At 37.1% G+C, this 18,909-nt stretch overlaps 1 protein-coding gene across 1 annotated transcript in view; it reads left to right on the forward strand.

Annotated features, from left to right (window-relative positions):
• CUL3 (cullin 3) overlaps positions 1–18,909 on the forward strand; it is a 55,367-nt gene that overhangs the window by 20,842 nt on the left and 15,616 nt on the right. The window contains exons 3-7 of the mRNA XM_068200941.1: positions 5,782–5,895; positions 12,618–12,778; positions 13,625–13,739; positions 15,017–15,245; positions 16,863–17,008. Coding sequence (XP_068057042.1) covers positions 5,782–5,895; positions 12,618–12,778; positions 13,625–13,739; positions 15,017–15,245; positions 16,863–17,008 — 765 coding nt within the window. The remainder of the gene's footprint in view (positions 1–5,781; positions 5,896–12,617; positions 12,779–13,624; positions 13,740–15,016; positions 15,246–16,862; positions 17,009–18,909) is intronic.

Raw genomic sequence — 18,909 nt, forward strand, 5'->3', positions numbered from 1 at the left:
ATAGCAGTACAGAGAAGTGCCTTTCTGACACTTAATATTTCTGTATCTGGTCCTTTAAAAAAAATCTTCTCTGATGACCAAATATTCTGATCTATAATGTGATTAATCAAATTACATCTATGTGTGTGGGTGAAAAAAGATGACCAAAGCTTTTTCAAATAAAAAGGTTAACTGCGTTTTAGTAGTTAATTGCTATAAAAAAAGCTAAATTTTTCTGATGATGCCAGCCTTTAAAATAATCCAAGGAAAAGACTAAAAAATGTGACTTATGCCAAAAATATCTGAAAAATAAGAAACTTACAGAGGCTAAAAGCTACTGCTTGTCCCTTTTGAATGTTTGCTTAGACACATTATGTTGAGGCATATATAGATGGAAGTATGGAAAAGATAGTGCACTGTTTATCAAGAATAGGATCCGTTCTATAATGGCATCTTCTGTTTGTGCCATTGGTACTTGTTTTAAGATAGATAAAAAAGAAGTTTTGTTTAAGCTCACGTTTTGTCATAGAAATTTTAGCAAAATCTCTTATGTTCGCTGTCTCTTTCCAAGAGATTCAGTGGTGGATGCTAGAATTTAGAAGAGGGGGATTTTGCCAACTGAAATATTGTTCATTAAATTCTTTAACTTTAATAAAAATGGAAGTGTTCGCAGATAAATAGATTTTACTGAAGAGCTATACTCAGTTCAGGGAGCACTGCTGAGGAGCCTACCCCAAATTTGAAATTGCAATAATCGTTGAGCCATAACTGTCATTTGCTGCCCACATGTTCAGGTTATCTTTGTAGAAAAAGCTGCATTCTTGTGGTATTCTAGTCATGCTGGTTAATTAAGAATAGATGAAGAGACTAGGTAGAGGCAGTTGTATATGTTGTTGTTTTGTATATGTTCAATTGTTTTTACAAATAGTTTTAAATCTTGGAAAGCACAAGCCTTCATTTTTGGTGAGGCATGGATAAGAGCTGTATTTATGATTTATGCTAATTTAATTGCCAGATGAAAGTTGTGCTTATTCAGCATTTTAATTAGCAATCAAACACTAATGAGAAAAGTATTTAGCTTCTCAACAAGAAAACAGTGCCGTGCACTGTCTTGACAGCTTAATTGTAAATAAAATAATAGGTGCAAATATGATCAATACAAGGTGCATGCAAGCAAGTTATTATCAAGAATGCTTGGTTTTAGACTTGCAGACCCCAATGATTTGCAGTTCTAAATCACCCTGTTCTGGCTGTGGGATAAAGGCTGTAGTAAGTCAGGTACTCTGCATCACTGAGACGAGTCAGCTCTCTTGAGCTGCCTTGTTTTTACTACAGGGTAAGAGCATGCTAAAACTTGTCTTTACCTGTGTATTGACATCATTATTTAAGTATGGTACATGTAGAGCTATTTAAAAGTACTGTTGGATTTTGAAAGTACTGAAACCTTTCATCTTAATTCAGGTATTTAATTCCTGTGTATCTGATGCTTCACTAATTTCTCCCTTTCTTGCCCACTGACAATCTTGTAGCTTGATGTGGACACTCTTCCTTCACACTTCTCAAGCCTAGTCTGTTATTACTTCATACAAATGTTAAGTGTTTTTAAAACACACAAAGCTCAGTTTACAGCTCTCTAAACCATTTGATGATAAGCAACATCATTTGCTTTTAAGTAAAAAAAAAAAAAAAGTTAAAGTTAAAAAGTTTAGAGGATAATGTTTTTAATGTTCGTTTCGTGCATAAGTCAGTGGGGCCCAATAAGGTGCATCCCAGAGTCCTGAGAGGAATTGGCTGATGTAGTGAACAAGCCACTCTCCGTGATACTTGAGAAGTCATGGCAGTCAGGGGAAGTTCCAGGTGACTGGGAAAGGGGAAACATTGTACCCATCTTTCAGAAGTGTAGAACGGAGTATCCTGGGAACTACAACCTGTCAGCCTCACCTCTGTGTCTGGGAGGATCATGGAACAGATTCTCCTAGGAGCTACACTAAGGTGCATAGATGACAGGGAGGTGATTTGGGACAACCAGCACATTTTCACTAAGGGTGGGTCTTGCCTGGCCAAGTCAGTGGCCTTCTATGAAGGAGTGACCACATCAGTGAACAAGGGAAGAGCTACAGATGTCATTTCTCTGGACATCTGTAAAGATTTTGACACGGTCCCCCATAGCCTTCTTGTGTGTAAATTGGAAAGAGATGGATTCAAGGAGTGGAGTTAAATGGATAAGAAATTGGTTGGATGGTCACACCCATTGGTTGTGGTCAATGGCTCAGAGTCTCATTGGCCATCAGTGACAAGTGGTGCCCCTCAGGGGTCTGTCCAGTACCTGCTGTTTCAGAGTAACAGTACAGGCAGTGAGAGCACCTTTGGTCAGGAGGGCACAGAGCTGCTCGGTGCAGGAGTGGGGTGCTGGTGCAGGTATAGGCTGAAAGAAGTGTGTCTACTCTGGCACTTAGAAAATTATGTCTGGGGTCCTTCGCAAGCTTTAAAATTTGTTATCTTAGTGTTGCAGAGAAAAGGGAGAGATGAGAGTCATCTCCATCAGGGTGTTTGAAATTATTTCCATAACATCAATGAAATAGGGAGGAATGACACGAGAAGTTGTGTAGGAGGCAAATTACCTACTGAGCATTAGAATGAGCCTGACTGGCAATGTATGAAGTGTTATCTGCCTTTTTATTTTCTTAATGATGTTTTCAGATGATCCTGAGCAAGTCTGCTATTATATGGAGGGCAAAAGGATGTGAGGGAATTGCTCGAAAGTACATAACTGTTCAGAATCCCCAGTATTCTTCAGTGTTTGTTTCTTCCTTTTAGCAGTAGGATAGCTGCAGGGATGAACAGACATTTCTGGTAGTCAATCCATTAACCTACTTGGGACTCCTAAGATTTTTAGAATACTATCTTTTAGACTACTCAGATTTTTTTTAAAAGTAACTCTGTAATAAAAGTTCTTAGAGCTTGAGGCCTTGGTTCAGAAAGTGCTGTTCTGTACTGCTGCTCCCCTCAGGATGTTCTGGCTGTCCTTACAGTAGTGGAAATTACATAATTGAACTATTTGTGCTGCTTCATCAGGCCAGGCCCTGTAAGATAGAAATAGTAGGCCATAAGTCTTCTTTATGTACACTTAATCAAGAGTTATTTAAAAGTATTGAAAGCTTATGCCAACAAACTACTCTTACTGGGGGAAGGTTTCTGTGTTTCCTGAAGACCTGTATCCAGTAGAAAATTCAGTTGGGCCTGAAGTTACACACAAAATTTCATCCTTGTAACTATAAGACGACTTTACATATATTACGAAGTTGCTAATTTATTTTCAAGTACATCTGTATATGGACAGTCCTATTTAAGCTGGCTTTCCCTGCAATTTACTTCATAATTGCAAATACTGTCTCAGAAATCACCACAAGCTCAGCTAATTTAACGTAACATTCTGCTGATAAAAATCTTTGAGATTTTAAATTTTCTAAGGCTTTGGCAGAGTAGCAGCTGTGTCTCCTCTTTGTTCAAAGAGTGTGAGTATGCACTTTTTTTACTTCAGATCATTTATTCTACCAAAGTGGTGTGACTCTGCACCTTAGCATGCCTGAGATGTTTTGTGCATTATAGCAGTTTCCCTGTAGTATTGCTGAACTAATGGCCCATACAAGAAATGTGTTGAACACTTGTTAACTATAAAGTTGCTGGAAGTGATAATTTGCTTGGCAGTAGTTTGGTTGGCTTTTGTAGCAGCTGAAAGAATGCCTTTCCAAGCCTCTTCTGCAATTTCAAATAAACCTAGAAGAATGTAATTGAGAAGCTTCACAGGGAAACTCTGAAGGTTGCTCTGTACAGCACCCATTTCTGAATTTCAAGCCATTTCCAGAAATCCACGTGGCACACCATATGGAGCAGAGGTGCCACTATTGCAGAACGTGCCAGTGTCTGCTTGGAAGGAAGTTGTCACTGTTACCTGGTGGCAAGTATCAACCCCCTTCTGTGTGACTTGGCACTGGCTGGCCCAGCAGGATTAGTGTGATGGATGTGGGATGTGAGCAATTCTAAGGGCACACTGCTTCTGTGTTGTTAAAGTAAAGGGTATCATAAAATTGATCAGTAACTACCCTTGGTTATTTGTGCTTATAATCTAATCATGCTATGGTAAATTTTATCAGTGTGGGTGAACTACCAAATAATGTTTTTAAAGCTTTTCCATACTGACCAAAGAAGTGAAAGCAACCATGTCATGTTTGTTTCTCTTGTTCTGGGGGATCATGCATCATCTTCACAAGTATGTCTGCTGAAGTTTTTAGTGTGTATTTATGTTTTGGCTAAAAACTACCTGGACTGGGTGACAACAGAGCACACATTTGGGAGACCAAAGGGTAAATGATGATCATGATCAGAAAGAATGATGCAGTTAAGCAGTGCTTATAACTGCATATTATGTTTTCCAAAAGCAGCGAGAGAGGCCTTACTCAGGTGTGCAGAGTAGGTGTTTGAAGATGTAAGAAAGCTTTGAACAACTTATGCATACCTGTATTGCCTAGATGCAGTAACAAGGTGAATAATATTGGGATAAGATTCCCCTCTTTCATCATTCCCCTCTTACTTCCTCACTCTTCTCTTTCTCCTCCTTCCTCCCTCTCATCTTTCTTCTCCTGCACGTACATTCCTCTCCTTTTCTCCTTCATCCCTTTCATCCTTGAGACCATTGTGTTGGATGATGTTCCACGCTGTGTCTCTGATTTGCTCATCTGAGTTTGTGAGTGTGTACAGTAGTGTGGCAGATGGGATTCTGTTACCCTGGTTTGGCCTAATAACTTCATAAGACTGGAATGACAGAATGAAGCCTGTCAGGTGATTGCATGAGAAGTTAGTGCAGCTTGTGGCTGCCTGGCATGTGTGTTTTGTTTTCCTGTTTGAGTCTCTGTACTGAAATTTACCCTATTTGCCAAGTATCAGTCCAAATCGGTGAATGTGATCATTCTGTTTGGTTACAACAGTGGGCAGAATATATTTGGCATGTTATGTAAAAAGTCAATTCCCACATTTCATTAACTCGAACAATTTTTTTTACATTCCCACAGGTTTCTCTTTGACATTACTTTAAATTTGAGCACTGCAGTGTATGCCTACTGGAAAAAATCAAAATGTGAAACTGGATGGGCTTTTTTAGTAGTAGGGAGAGTGGTGGCAAAGAGGCTTAAAATCTGAAGTTGATGAGACAGATTAAATTGCAAATACATTCATAAAAAACAAAGATGACTTTTCTTTTTCTATGAAATCTTTTTGTTGGTATTATAAGTCTGATCTTTACCAAGCAATTGGTTCCTTTCAGAACTGTTGTTTGCTGTATCTTCACGCTATCTCAGCTTGTCTCTCTAAATGTCATCATGGCAAATTTTCCACCTGTACTTGTTCCTGTTTGTAGCATTTACTGCTACTACCCAATGTTCTGAAATTACTTGTGATAGTAAAATTGCCAGCAATTGAAGCACTGTAACACAGGAAATGAAAGCTTTGAGGAGCTGTCAAAGACTATTTTTAACATTTGAGACTTGAGGAATTCCTTTGAAATTTAAAACCCATGTTTATTTTGTTTCTCTTGTTTCTAGCATAATTTTTCTTACTTATTTTTCCACAGAAGGGAAATACAAGGTAGGGATAGTCAGCACCCAGAAAAAGCAAGAACCTGTTTGCAAAATTCAGGTCCATAGAGGAGCAAGAATTCTTGTGCTGAAGCTAAGTTTAAGATTTAAATGCTGCAGGAGAAACTGACTTGAGTTTATGTCAATATATCTTTTGTTTTTTCCACTTCAGGTGCGAGAAGATGTGTTAAACTCCTTGAATAACAACTTTCTACAAACACTAAACCAAGCCTGGAATGATCACCAAACAGCAATGGTGATGATTAGAGACATTCTCATGTACATGGTGGGTATTCTGCTATTTCACACATTTCACAGTATAGTAAATTGTCCTCTTATCATGCGTACCAGTCTTCTTCCAAAGGCTACTCTCTCTGCTCCTTGTTTTCAATTTTTCGTGTGCATGCAAGACTGCTACAGGTGTTTGACAAATTGTAATTGCATTCATGTTTTAGGTTATCTCATTATCACTTGAAAAATTGATCTAAAATATAGTTGAACTTTACAGTTCTTAAAAAATAAGCTAGTCAGACCCATTCTGGCAGATTTTAGGTGTTAGTTCAGGTGTAGTGGTGTTTTCTTACTGTGGAAAGCACTGTAGTGTAAAGCCTCCTGAAACTTCCAGTGTGGTTGTTCTTTAAGCTTTAGGATTCAAAGAGGATAACTTTGTTTGGGCACAGTGTGTGTCCTTGAATGTTAAATTATAGTTGGATCCTTTGCTGTTCAAGAAGAACTTGTGTAGAAGATTAAGCAATGTACATAAAATGTGATTTTTGGTTGCGTGCTTGCCGTTTCTCACCTATAGCAAAAAGAAAAGACTTTTTTAAAGAGAGAGAGCCTAAGATTTTTGTGTCTGGATTGTGGTATGCTTTAAGTAGTTGGTCAGTGTTAAAATTCCCATAATATTGGGGATGTTTTAGGATGCAAGAGATGCTTAACTTCTAGTTAAAGGTTTTGACTTCAAAAAGAAGTGTTGAGATGCTGTGTTTTTTGTGTAATTTTTTTCCCTCCAAAGTATCTTAAGTATAATAATTGAAACTTGACAGTGAAGGACAGACAATAATGGACTTCTTTGGTCCAAAAAGCAGATGAACTGGAATTGTACTCTTATTTGGTAAACAAGAGGAGTTAAGATCTTGTCTTGTAGCTATTAAAAATCTCATGCTGTGACATTGACCATGTTTGTATAAGCTGTGAAGTCCTCTTTGGTCAATAAGCTACTACAAGTTAAAGAATTTGAAGTAATTACACAATCACAAACAATTATTTTTAATGGATTTACTGGCCTTCATGTTGGATGAGTTGGTTTATTTCAGTAGGGAAAAGACCACATATCAAAAAATAGAGTGCTTGATAATATGCCATCAGTGACACTGAATGATTTGTGTGCCAAAAGGAAGATGCACAGATTGTTTTGGAGATGTACTGTCCTTGCTGTGAGAGATCCTGGACTTCCTAATCTGTTTGTGGTGATGGACAAATACAAATCAATTGCTGTTAGTGGCATCTAGGCATATTCAAGAATATTTAATGATTAGTTTAATCTACCAAAGGCAGTGGTGAATTTTCAGAAAGGTTAGAAGATGGAATCCAGAGCTTTCTAGGGGAGTAGCTTTTGTGTTTTAGCCCAATATTATATATTATTTCAGCACAGGAGGTGCTGGATGGTCCAAAGTAATGGATAATGCAATACCATCTGCTGCTCTTAAATCAATACATTTCTGATCTTTCAAACAGTGGCAGGGAAAACTGGCTTATAAGCTCTCCTTGTTTTAGTGGCTTGACCAGTATATTAAAGGCCAAAATCTTTTCTCTTTGAGGAAGGGTTGCCTGTTTCAGTTACCACTCCTAGGGGAGCAGGAGAGCTGTTTCCTGAGTATTTTTTGCAGTCAGAAGAGCAATGTCTTGACTTTGTTTTGAAGCCTGAGAGTGCTGTTCAAACATCCAGCCAGCCTTTCTTTTCCACCAAGGTTCCAGGAGGAGGAAATCTGCAGCATTCCTTCAAGTGTAAATTGAACCTCATCAGCTGTCTTTTAGATTGAGAACAGAATAATAAATCAGTTTGAATCCTCTGGACTACATAGCCTTCTGTGTGCTGTTTGACAGTTCCTAATTATGTCAAGTGGGTGTTCAGTTGAGCCCTGTGACTAATTATTTGACTCCCACAGATTTTTTTTTCCCTTATACCACAGAAACAGAAAAAAACTATCCACAATAAAATATATTTATAGTATAGTAGTAAAAATAGAACAAAATTTTCTTTCAAAATGCTTATATAAACTTAGGGGCACTGATGTTTGTTTTTTAAACCTCTGTAATGTAACATGAGGTTTACGGTTATAATTTTAATTTTTCTTACATAGAACTGTCTAGTGTGAAGGTCTAATTCAATGGGCAGTCTCCCTTCTTTGACTTGGAGGGACATAAGACAGATTGTCAATTACATGTTTTGATTACAAATTGCAGAATAATCAATGATTTACAACAGGACTACTTTGAAAGATTTGCAGTTTCACCTTTGTCACTGGGATGTCATCTTGAGTCAGACATAGTTTTCTTCATTCACAAAAGACTAAGAGTAAAAAACTTCCCAGTCTTGAAAATGTACTCATTCAAAAAGTTTGGGAAATCAGCCAGTACCACAGAATTATAAAGCACCTGTGAAAGATCAGACCTGACTGCTTTTCAAAGAAGCAGTTTTCAAGAATTTTATAAAATAATGATTTGTCCTTATTTTCTGATGTTGAGTCTGACTGACATGTAGGTTTATAATGATATGCTTATGTCAGAAATAATTTATACACTTTTATTCAAGCAAATCTAATATAACTGGCATTATATTATTTTATCTAAAAAAAAAAACCCCAAACACTGTGCAGCCTGAGTCACCAGACATTGTGAATTAATATGCTTGTGTTCTAGCAGGAGAAGTATCTGCAATTATCTTACGTTTGTAAGTAAAGCATGACCCAATCCTTCTCTTGTTTTGTAGGCCATCTCGATTACACATCAGTTTCAGGAAATGTGCCTATTGCCCAACAGGCCACACTGTGACATCAGTGAAAGTAAAATATTTAATACCCTCTTGAATTCTGGTCTTACTCTCTTGAATTCCTGCTTCAGCCTAGTGATTTTACATCTTAAACTAAATTGTATCTGTTTTAATGCCATATTTGTTTTCCAACTTCATTTCACCCATTGGCTGCCATATGATTTAAGTCAAAACCAACACCTTTCCAACCCACCTTAATTTCTTTCCTCTGTTTAATGTTTCCATTTTCAAATAAAAATCAATACAAATAAATTTTTTTAGGAAGACATGTGTTTTGTACAGTGGGGTTTGTGCATTAGGATGCTTAATAACTAGAAAACTTGCTGTTTGAGGTTATGGCAGGATTTCATTGTTCATGCAGAACATCCTCCACAAGACACTATATCAAGTTTGCCTTATAGTTATGTTTTTTAAAATGTGTATTACCTAGTCTCTTGTAATTGCTCTCTGGTAAAAGTCTGTTGTTTTCATTTCTGTTGCAGTTATAGTATGTGGTTTTTGCAACCTTTTGCACTTACTGTGCAAGGTTTGTCTTGATTATTTTGAGACATTCCAGGTTCCCTGACTGAATTTCAAGTTTGTAGTTCCACTGGATTTTGCTTGATATATCATGAGCTCTCTTCCTTTTTACATGTTGAGGGTGCAGTAATTGGTGCCAGAGTAGATGGAATACACTGTAAATTCTGGCACTGTCTGTGACAAGTAGTGAGGCACTGAAGCAGTCAAATCATGTGCTAAGCAGCATCTTTGCTGAGTCAGGTCAGGTACTAAGATAGAAGTGGTGAAGTACATTTGGGCATATCTGAAATTCAGCCTCACAGTGGCAGTGCAGGTAAACATACCTACAGTGGGCTTTATTTAGCTGCTCTATGGAATGGGAGCAATGGAGGTGGAGTTGTTTGGGCTTTTCTCCAAGCACTGTGAATGTGTGTATTCTTAGAATGTCAAATGGAAACTGGGTTAAACTGGATTCTGTGGTGTGTCTATTACTTGTGCTTGCTAAATTTAATGCAATTTCAGGTATGCAAGTGCAGCAGTCACACCCCTGGCTGCATTACTGTCATATGGGTAGTGCCAGTTATACACTGTCAGAAGTGAACAATTGCTCCTGCAAATACAGCTGTGGATTTCTCAGAAGGCAGAGCATTCCCTTCTCATCTGTGCTGTGCATAAAGCTGGTGTCTTTTTTCAGGCCAGCACTGACAGGTTGGATGTGTGAGTTTTGACGAATGGCTCTCATTGTCCATGGATTACACACAAGGTAATAGGGAGGAATGTTGTTTTTATTTCCAGAACTAGGATCAAAGGCACTTACTGTATACACAAGGGTGTCTGAAGGCTGCTGCATCATCCAGGTAGTGCATCCAGAGATAGGTAAAATGTGGCTACTGGTACCTGACAGTAGGTGACTTCAGAATTATTCTGGAGTGTAAGCAGGATTGTAATTCATCAGTAATTGCTGTCTGAAACTCCATCCTTGTCTCCTGAAAGTTACTCCTACCTTTAAGCACCCACTGCTTCTCCCCATGGGAAGTGATTTCTGTTCAGTAGTGTGTAGCCTTGTCAGTCAAACCTGTTCCAAATGGGGCTCTTTGTGATTTTCTTTTTTAGACTGGGAGAGCTTCCAGCAAATGTGATCTGTTACCAAGGGTGAGCAAATCAGCAGGATCAGAAATGTTAATGTTGCTGCTCTGGTTTGGGTATTGTTTAGAGGTCTGGCTTACTACAGAGGCTGCTGATAAACTGAAAGGAGTTACTCTTTCACAATGGCAGTGTTCAGCACTGCCACAACAGAAGCTATGCAGATGAGTCATGGCCATGGCTTTAATCCTTTTAGATACCCGGCTGCCTGTGCTTCAGAGGCCTGAATATTTTTTGAAAGTAATAATTATGTTCTTTTCTCTTCAAGTTACAATATTAGACATTACATTTTAATTTGTTCTTTCATCTCTTTGAAAATGTATTTTAAGCTTGTCTTACTTGAGAATCCCATTTACTTCTGTTCTTGATGTGTGTAAAGAAGGAAGTGAAATAAACAACCCTGTTTCTAAAAACAGAGAAGCAAAAGTAACCTATTCCAAAGATTAAGCCCAGCACACATCATTGAACTGACTTCATGAGAGCAATTAGTAAATGTTGTGCTTTGAGACAGCTGAGCTTGCTACAGAAGCCACAGAGGAGGCATATCTGACATGTTCCCATCTTGTTTTTTCATTTAAATTCAGGGCTGCCTGTCTGAAGGCAGAGAGTGGGAAATCACACATTAATTGCTGAACCCAGTGTTTTGCTTTCCTGTGGTCACCACGTGGCAATCTGGCATATAATTAGTATAGGAATAATTTTGCCATGTGAATACAGGTGCTAGATGCTGGGCTGTCTGTTCCTTCTTGTTTTTTGAAATTGCAGAATTTACTTAAACTTGCAATTTTGGATTATCTTTTCCACAGTCTGAAGCATAACTTTTGTTCCTTTAATGGTTTCATTTTCCAGGTGCTTGAGTAGCTTTACTCTTTAATTCTGTGTGTGATAAAGCACTTAAGATAGTGATGGAACCAGTGGAGGAGCTAATCTTTCTACTGAATTTCATAAATTAACCATCATTCTTTATAGAATTTGATTATTTTTAGTATTATTGTTTTGTTATAACTATATACATTCTTACAAAACCTCATCCTAGTCAGACTTGTGAGTGGGTACAAAACTCCTAGCTTTTTCTAATGTCATTGTCCTGATGCTTAGATGGTACCAAAGCAGTATTTTTAGTAATTGCCCGAACTGTTAGAGAATATTAGAGGAATGGATTATGCCCTGACAGAAATTAACAAAAATAATGATTGTTCATCTCAGAAAGCGGTTGTAAAAACTCCATTTTTCTATTCTTAATATTGTTTTAAATGGTCTGACACAGTAGTGGCTATTAATCAAATACATGCATTTTCTGTCCACTAGTGACTTTATTAATAAATTCCTTTTTTCAGAGTTAAGTTGGGAGAGAGGAGTAGAAAAGGAGAGACAAATTTTTGGAGCATTTCTTTGGGTAGCAGTAAGAGACTTGGGGTCTGCTTAGCACTCTCAGTCAAATCTGTATGATGGATTCTGGGCTATGCAGTCTTAAAAATGCTGATCTGAGGATCAGCATTTGTTTTTAAATGTAGGTGCATAAAAAATGGGTAGTTGAGGAGCTTGATCCTTCTCATAGACAGAGATTATATATGGAGATAGAATTTAAACATACATGGAAAAAGTATTTTCTTCACTCCCTCTTCTTTTTTTGGGGGGGGGCGGTGGTCTGTGGGTGAGATTATAATGAAACATAATAAGGTTTTGAAATATTGCTCAAGTGGAATGAAACTGAATTTGGGGAGGGTGGAGGGAGAGATGTCTACAGAAGTCTTGTGTACAATTTTGCAGTACTAATCCACAAAGATTTTGATTGTAACTCTTCTTGCTTTGGTTCTGTATTTGCTGCTATTTTTATAATGATGCCATTTCAGGAAATTTCACTGAATATTGAATATCTTTTGCCTAGAAGGAGTGGTAGGAAGATGCATGGAGGGGAGGGGGAAGTTAAATCATTTTTCTTAAAGATCAGAAAGAGATGGAAGGGTTTGAGTAGGTAAGTAGAACCTCTTTCAATAGTGCTATGCATTTAGTCAGTAGTTGGAGACTCCTCTGCACCCAGACTAAAAAGTGGGAAGGCTGTTGATCTGTTCTGTCATGCTTTAGTCATAAATGCTGTGCTTATACTCCTAAGCCAGATAGAACTTCCAGTGTAAATGAAGTTTTGGAAAATGGGACTGATTTTGAATCTTGAAGAGTATACATAATTTCTTCCTATTAAGAGAAGAGATACATTTGGTCATATTTCCACTGTAGAGAAGCAATTGATCTCTTGTATTTGTGAATAGCATTGATGCAGTGGATTCACAATTGTATTGCCATTCATGCCCTTGTAGGACCGAGTGTATGTGCAACAGAACAACGTGGAGAATGTCTACAACTTGGGCCTGATAATTTTTCGAGATCAAGTCGTACGTTATGGCTGCATCAGGGATCACCTGAGGCAAACTCTGCTGGATATGATTGCAAGAGAGAGGAAAGGAGAAGTTGTAGACAGGTAAGATGTTTGTAAGTGGAGTCTTTCATTGTAAATAATGGCTGTCAGTTTTTAAAGAGTGACTCAAGAACATACACAAATAATTTGTTATTTAAGATCACATTTGTGACTAAAATTTCTCCATATTCTGGAGTAACATATTTCTTTTTGTATTATATTTTAGCATAATGGTAAACAGGGAAGCTTGCTAGTGTGCCTGCATTTCTGTGACTAAGATTGCCCAACATGCAATTCAGGAAAAGAAAAAGACTCCCCAGCTACTGCTGTGTATTGTCCCCTACTGCTAGAAAGTGGAATCTTTTTCTAGATGTAATTCTTTTGTTTTCATTAATTTGCTGATATATTTGAATTTTGGTGGCATTTATTTTCTGTTCCGCTGGGGATTTTTTGTTTGTTTGTTTTTGGGTGGTTGTTTTTTTTAAAACAGCCAGCCATCCGAAACCTCAAACTTTGCATAGCAACTTCCACATGTCCAGTTGTTTTGAAGTTGCAGTTGCTCAGTTCTGACCTATGTGCGCAGTTTTCTTCGAAGTACTATTTTGGGTTAATTTCTTATATATTAATATATATTATTCATAATTTTATGACCTAGTAGAACTTGAGCCATTTCTCCCTGTCATTGCATTTAGAATACTTAATAAACATTGTCAGCTCTTTTCTTTTGAAGAAAACAAATGACCTTGCTCGTGTAGTGTTCTTGAAAATGTCATGTACCAGAGTAGAATGGACTTTCTATTGCTACATTTTATTAAAGTTAATATTGTCTTGTGAGTTGTTATTCTGCTGTGTACTCTGTCTTACCACCACATAGATTTCTCAAGTTGTTAACAACTTACTTTTTGGCAGAGGCGCAATAAGAAATGCTTGCCAGATGTTAATGATTCTAGGTCTTGAAGGAAGGTCAGTCTATGAAGAAGACTTCGAGGCTCCATTTTTAGAGATGTCTGCGGAATTTTTTCAGGTACAGCAGTATTCTAATACCATATTTGGAATGCTGTTATAACTCTCAGATCTCTGAACTGTCAGCTTTGGTGGTACTTTACATACTTGTTGCTTTTTGATGAGTATGTCCATCTCTATTAAATGAAATAAGAAAAATAGTCACTAACTTTGCAGGGGAAAGTAACAAAGATTTTACAGAATTAGCATAATTTGAATGTTGTTTTGAGCTATGGGTGCCAATGACATGTACAATAATCATCATGCTAATCTTGTGCCTTCTTTAGGTTATTTCATGTCACTTAGTCTACATCTGCTTTGCACCCACAGTCTTTTTGAAATGCCAGTAGCATGAAAGGTTCAAACTGTTTCAGGCTTGGAAACCTGTCAAACTGCCTTTGAGGAAACTTTTGATACCTTCATAGTTTCCACATTTGTGAGGTTTTTTTTGTAATACAATAAACCAAGTCAAGGAACTAACCATATCCCAGTGGCTCTCTAGTTGTTGATCAGCCACCAAATAATACATTCCAAATATTTTCTGAGGTTTTTTTTTTTGTGAGATACTTGGAGAAGGAAAGCCAGTTAAGTGCTTGTTGAGTGAGATCATGATCATCTATTGCTGGAAATTGATAGAAATTTTAAAATCATGTTAAAAAATATCTAGATAAGGTAATTTGTCAGTCTTCCATTTCTTATGCAGGATCAATTATCATATGCTCTGATCTCCTAACTTCCTTGAAAAGTAGAAGCATATGTTGCACAGCCATTTAAAGTCAGTATTCTGTTTTTCATTGGTGTGTATATAAAATTAAGAAAAACAATTACTTTTGTTTATGTTCTATTACTTAGCTTTGCCTGAAAAATAAGACAGTTTTTCTCCAAAGATTCTGCTGACCATATGAGTAAAACCAATTTAACATGAAATAATGTGCTCAGCATTGTCACTAATGAGAATAAGGAGAACTGCCATAAGTTGGTATTTGGAGGGAATTTTTGATCCTTCACTTCCCCCATTTTTGTTTTCTTTGAACCTGTGGCTAAAACTGTAGTTGGTAACTGGAAACTAAGTTGGCTTGAGTTGTTTTACTATGAAAAATGCATTGTTTAGAGTGCATGTACCCCCTTATGAAACACTTTTAGTATAATAAAACCTTTATTTTGTGTTAAGTGTGTATGTGAATCTTGGATGTGTTGGACATGCTGTTTAATTTGAACTTGCTTATAAATGCTGATCTGACATCTTTTCTTTTTACCCTTTACAAAAAAGTCTAAAGTATTAATTTGTTTTAATCACAGATGGAAAGTCAGAAATTTTTAGCTGAAAACAGTGCTTCTGTATATATAAAGAAAGTAGAAGCTAGAATTAATGAAGAAATAGAGCGGGTGATGCATTGTCTGGATAAATCAACAGAAGAACCCATTGTGAAAGTTGTTGAGAGGGAGCTTATTTCCAAGCATATGAAAACTATAGTGGAAATGGAGAACTCTGGGCTAGTTCACATGCTGAAGAATGGGAAGACAGAAGGTAAGACTGCATCATTTGTGAGACACAAATACTTCTGATACTGCTTATTGTTTTTGAACGTGGGATAAGTCAAGCTGAACATCTGTGATTCTGTGTAATTGTGGAAACATTTAGTAACTGTTTCACAAACATCTGAGAATATTCAGTGACTATTAGATGGCTCTTAAAACAGAGCCCATACACTTAACTTGTTTCTGTTTAGTACCAGATACACGTATTTTTTTTGGTAAACCAAGTATCTGATAAGAAAAGTAGAAATCTATTGTAGCGATTTTTGCCACAAATTGACCATGAGTTTTTTTATTTTATTTTATTATTTCCATTCCTCTAATATGTATTTGTGAAAATGCATCACACTTTTTTTGGCCCACAGGGAGTTATTTTAAAAGTACTTGTGTAAAAGACTTAAACAGAAGCATTGCAGGACTAATTCTTGGGGAGGGAGCGTTGTTGCAGAAAGGAGTTGGCAGTTTCTAAAGGATAAGAAGCAGCTTATTTGAAGTGGTTGAAACAGAAGGGCTTGGCTTGATTTGCTTTTCCCTAACAGAGGTTAATGTGGGACAGAGTGACTGAATGAAAGTTATTATGGAAATAGAACCTAAGTTTCTAAAGCAGCATAACGAAGAGAAGGATTGTAGTATTTATATTTAGAAATCAGTGCTCACTCTAAAGCTGTGAGAATGGGGAGCAGCCTTGCTGCTTAGATTAATGGCCTTTGCTCATTAAAGCAGCTTCACAATTACTAGGTGATAATCAGAGAACAAAGTGAGCACATTTCCTAGCTGTAAAAAAGAATTGCTCTGTTGAAAAAGAAAGTGATAATACTATACTTAACACTTTCTTCTTTTATATCCAGATTAGATAACCTTCAGGCTGAGGGTGCAAGGATATTGAAGGGTATTGATAAAATACAGGAATTTGTTTAATTTTATAGGCCTTGATTTGATTCAGTTAACTAGTAGAGTGGAAATGCTGCTTTGTGAAGATGAGATTTTTCAGAAAGGTACAAGGATGGATTGTTCTTTTGGAAAGAAATGTTTAGCCTAAGCCATTATTTTAGCTGGATAAAACGTAGTAGTGTGAAAGTATATGACTGGCTTTAAGACAAACTCTCTAAATTAAACTTTAAATTTTTGCCAGTTTTTGCTTTTAATACAGAAACAAGTATCTCATTAGTGTTGCCCTATTTGGTTTAACTTGTTTAAAAAAAAAAGTTCGATGCAATGCTTGATTTTGAGAATGATAATCTTGGAAGCTACTTTCTTAAATACCCCTGGAAAGCATAATCTTACTGGAGGTCTAATAGGTTCACTGTCCTTCAGAATTAGCATCATCTTTTGCTGGCCTGCAGGTTGGCAATGACAGGTTCCTTGCTACAGACAACCTAGAATAATTTAATACAGTCTCTACTTTTCATTTTGATGCTGCTGCAGTCAGCATCTTGTCAGGGCTAAAGGAAAGAGGAGATCAGAAGAATCTGGTGCCTGAGCTGTTACAGAATGCTTTCTGTGGCTCAAGAGGCTGAACTTTAACTGTCAGCTTTAGCTCAGAGATGAATGAGTTACAGAAGTGTAACACACAGAGGTGTCCTGCATAATCTCTCACTGTTCCTTGCAGACCTTGCTTGCATGTACAAGTTGTTCAGCCGTGTGCCAAATGGTCTGAAGACAATGTGTGAGTGCATGAGTTCATACCTGAGAGAGCAAGGCAAAGCACTGGTTTCTGAAGAGGGAGAAGGAAAGAATCCAGTTGACTACATTCAGGTAGTTAAATACCTAAACTTCCTTTTCTTTCCCACATTCCCCACAGTAGCAGTTCACCACATACACAGTTTATAAGGTATACCTTAGTATTGATTCAAAAGGGGTTGCTATTAATAAGCTAAACTTATAAATGTTTTTTAATGTACATTCTCTGAATCTTCAGACATGTTTGGAACTCTTACTGAAATTGGTTGGAAAGTACATACTAAGTTTTTGTGCTTTTAGTAGTTGCTTTTAATAAACAACTTACTCAGCCTAATTATCTAACTGCTGGGAACTTCTTGGGTTTCCCTAAGTGCTGTGTCTCCAGAGTGAATTGTATGTCTGCTGACAAATAGCTTTATAGTGTCCACTTTGTTTAATTTTATGTAACATTAGCTATCAGTGTGTATTGAGGCAAAAATCACATGGTAATATTTTATGGCAAGCTTCGCTGTGACTGAGAGGTGAATGTGTTTATCAGTCATAACAAATTACTCATTCCTTTCTCTGTGTCCATGAAAAACAGAACAGTTCTGCATGTTAAAAGATGTGAGTGTTCTTTCTTGTTCTCTCTCACTAAGTAATGTGTACCATTAATTTATCAAGATCACAAAATATGCTTCAGAACTATTTGTCATCTTTTCTCTTCCATTGTCTCTGAGAAGATGGTTTGAAATTTGCGTATAAAACCTTTAGACTTCATTGAACCTTAAAGTTGTGTTTCTATAGCTGGAAGATGTTTTATATTTATTGTGAAAGTGTGTATTCATTAAACATTGCATTTTTAAAAAATGTGTGGTTCAAGTCCTTGTGTCTTTTCTTCGTGAGAAACATTTAATATATGTCTGTCAATCTCTGCTGTTTTGTTTGAAGACAATAACTGTGCTAGAACTGGTTACTCTTTGAAGAAGCCATTTGAGTATGAAAACATTTTTGATTGGATTCTTAATTTTCTGGCAATGCTGAAGCAAACTTCTTACCAGGCTTACACAATAATCACCTCTTCAAGGCCTGGTAAAAAGAAGAGAGAATGCTCTTGAAACATTATTAGCTTTAATGATTAAGGACTCTTACATTTGTGGTGGTGTGATTTAGAAAAAAAAAAAAAAAAAACAGGGGACGGGAGATGTGTGCAAATTATGTGGCAAATAAGGGTCTGGATTACTTTGAAGTAATTTTAGCTCCTGGTGGGCCTAAAGAGGTATCATAAAAAATTTAACTGAGAAAGATCTAAAAACTTAATTATAAAGATAGTATCAAGGTTTCCTGTCACAAAGGTGGAAAGCAAAATGAGGCTGAGGAAGACTTGCCCATGTGCTTTGGCAGAGCTCAGCCCCTCAGTATGGACTCCAGTATCTCATGAAGATGTCCTGGGGCAGGGATTGACATTCAGTTACTGAAAAACCCCCAGAAAGTTTTATCCACCACTTCCACTGAGGGGATGGAAGAAGAGAGGAATATCTATGAATTAAGAAACCACCTTGCTCTTTTCATCTCAGCCATGTTCATGTGACTCTGACAAGGACAATAGCACTAAGGAGACAGACATGAAAGCTGCATTAAACCATCGAGAAAAAAACTCCATCACAGCTCAGCACTGCTTCCACAACATGACATCACCCTGAGCATAATTGGTGAGATGCTTGCAACAGCATTGCCAGGGGATTAGATTTGAAACTTTGTATAATAGTTTGAAGGGATGTTGAAATGCTTTTGTAATTCAAGGTACTAACAGTTTCTCCTGTTTAACACCAGGTTGTTCAGATGGTGTACTCCTGGAGAGGAGACATGAGCTAACCTTGGTAAACAGAGAGATAGTGGGATTTACTTTGAATTTAAAATTTCTAATACGCATTAATTAGCATGTCTAAAGATCATTCCTTTAAGTGAGATGGTGAGTTCCTAAGAAATATTACTAC

This window comes from Anomalospiza imberbis, chromosome 10 (assembly GCF_031753505.1).
Source record: "Anomalospiza imberbis isolate Cuckoo-Finch-1a 21T00152 chromosome 10, ASM3175350v1, whole genome shotgun sequence".
In the NCBI taxonomy this organism is placed as follows: domain Eukaryota; kingdom Metazoa; phylum Chordata; class Aves; order Passeriformes; family Viduidae; genus Anomalospiza; species Anomalospiza imberbis.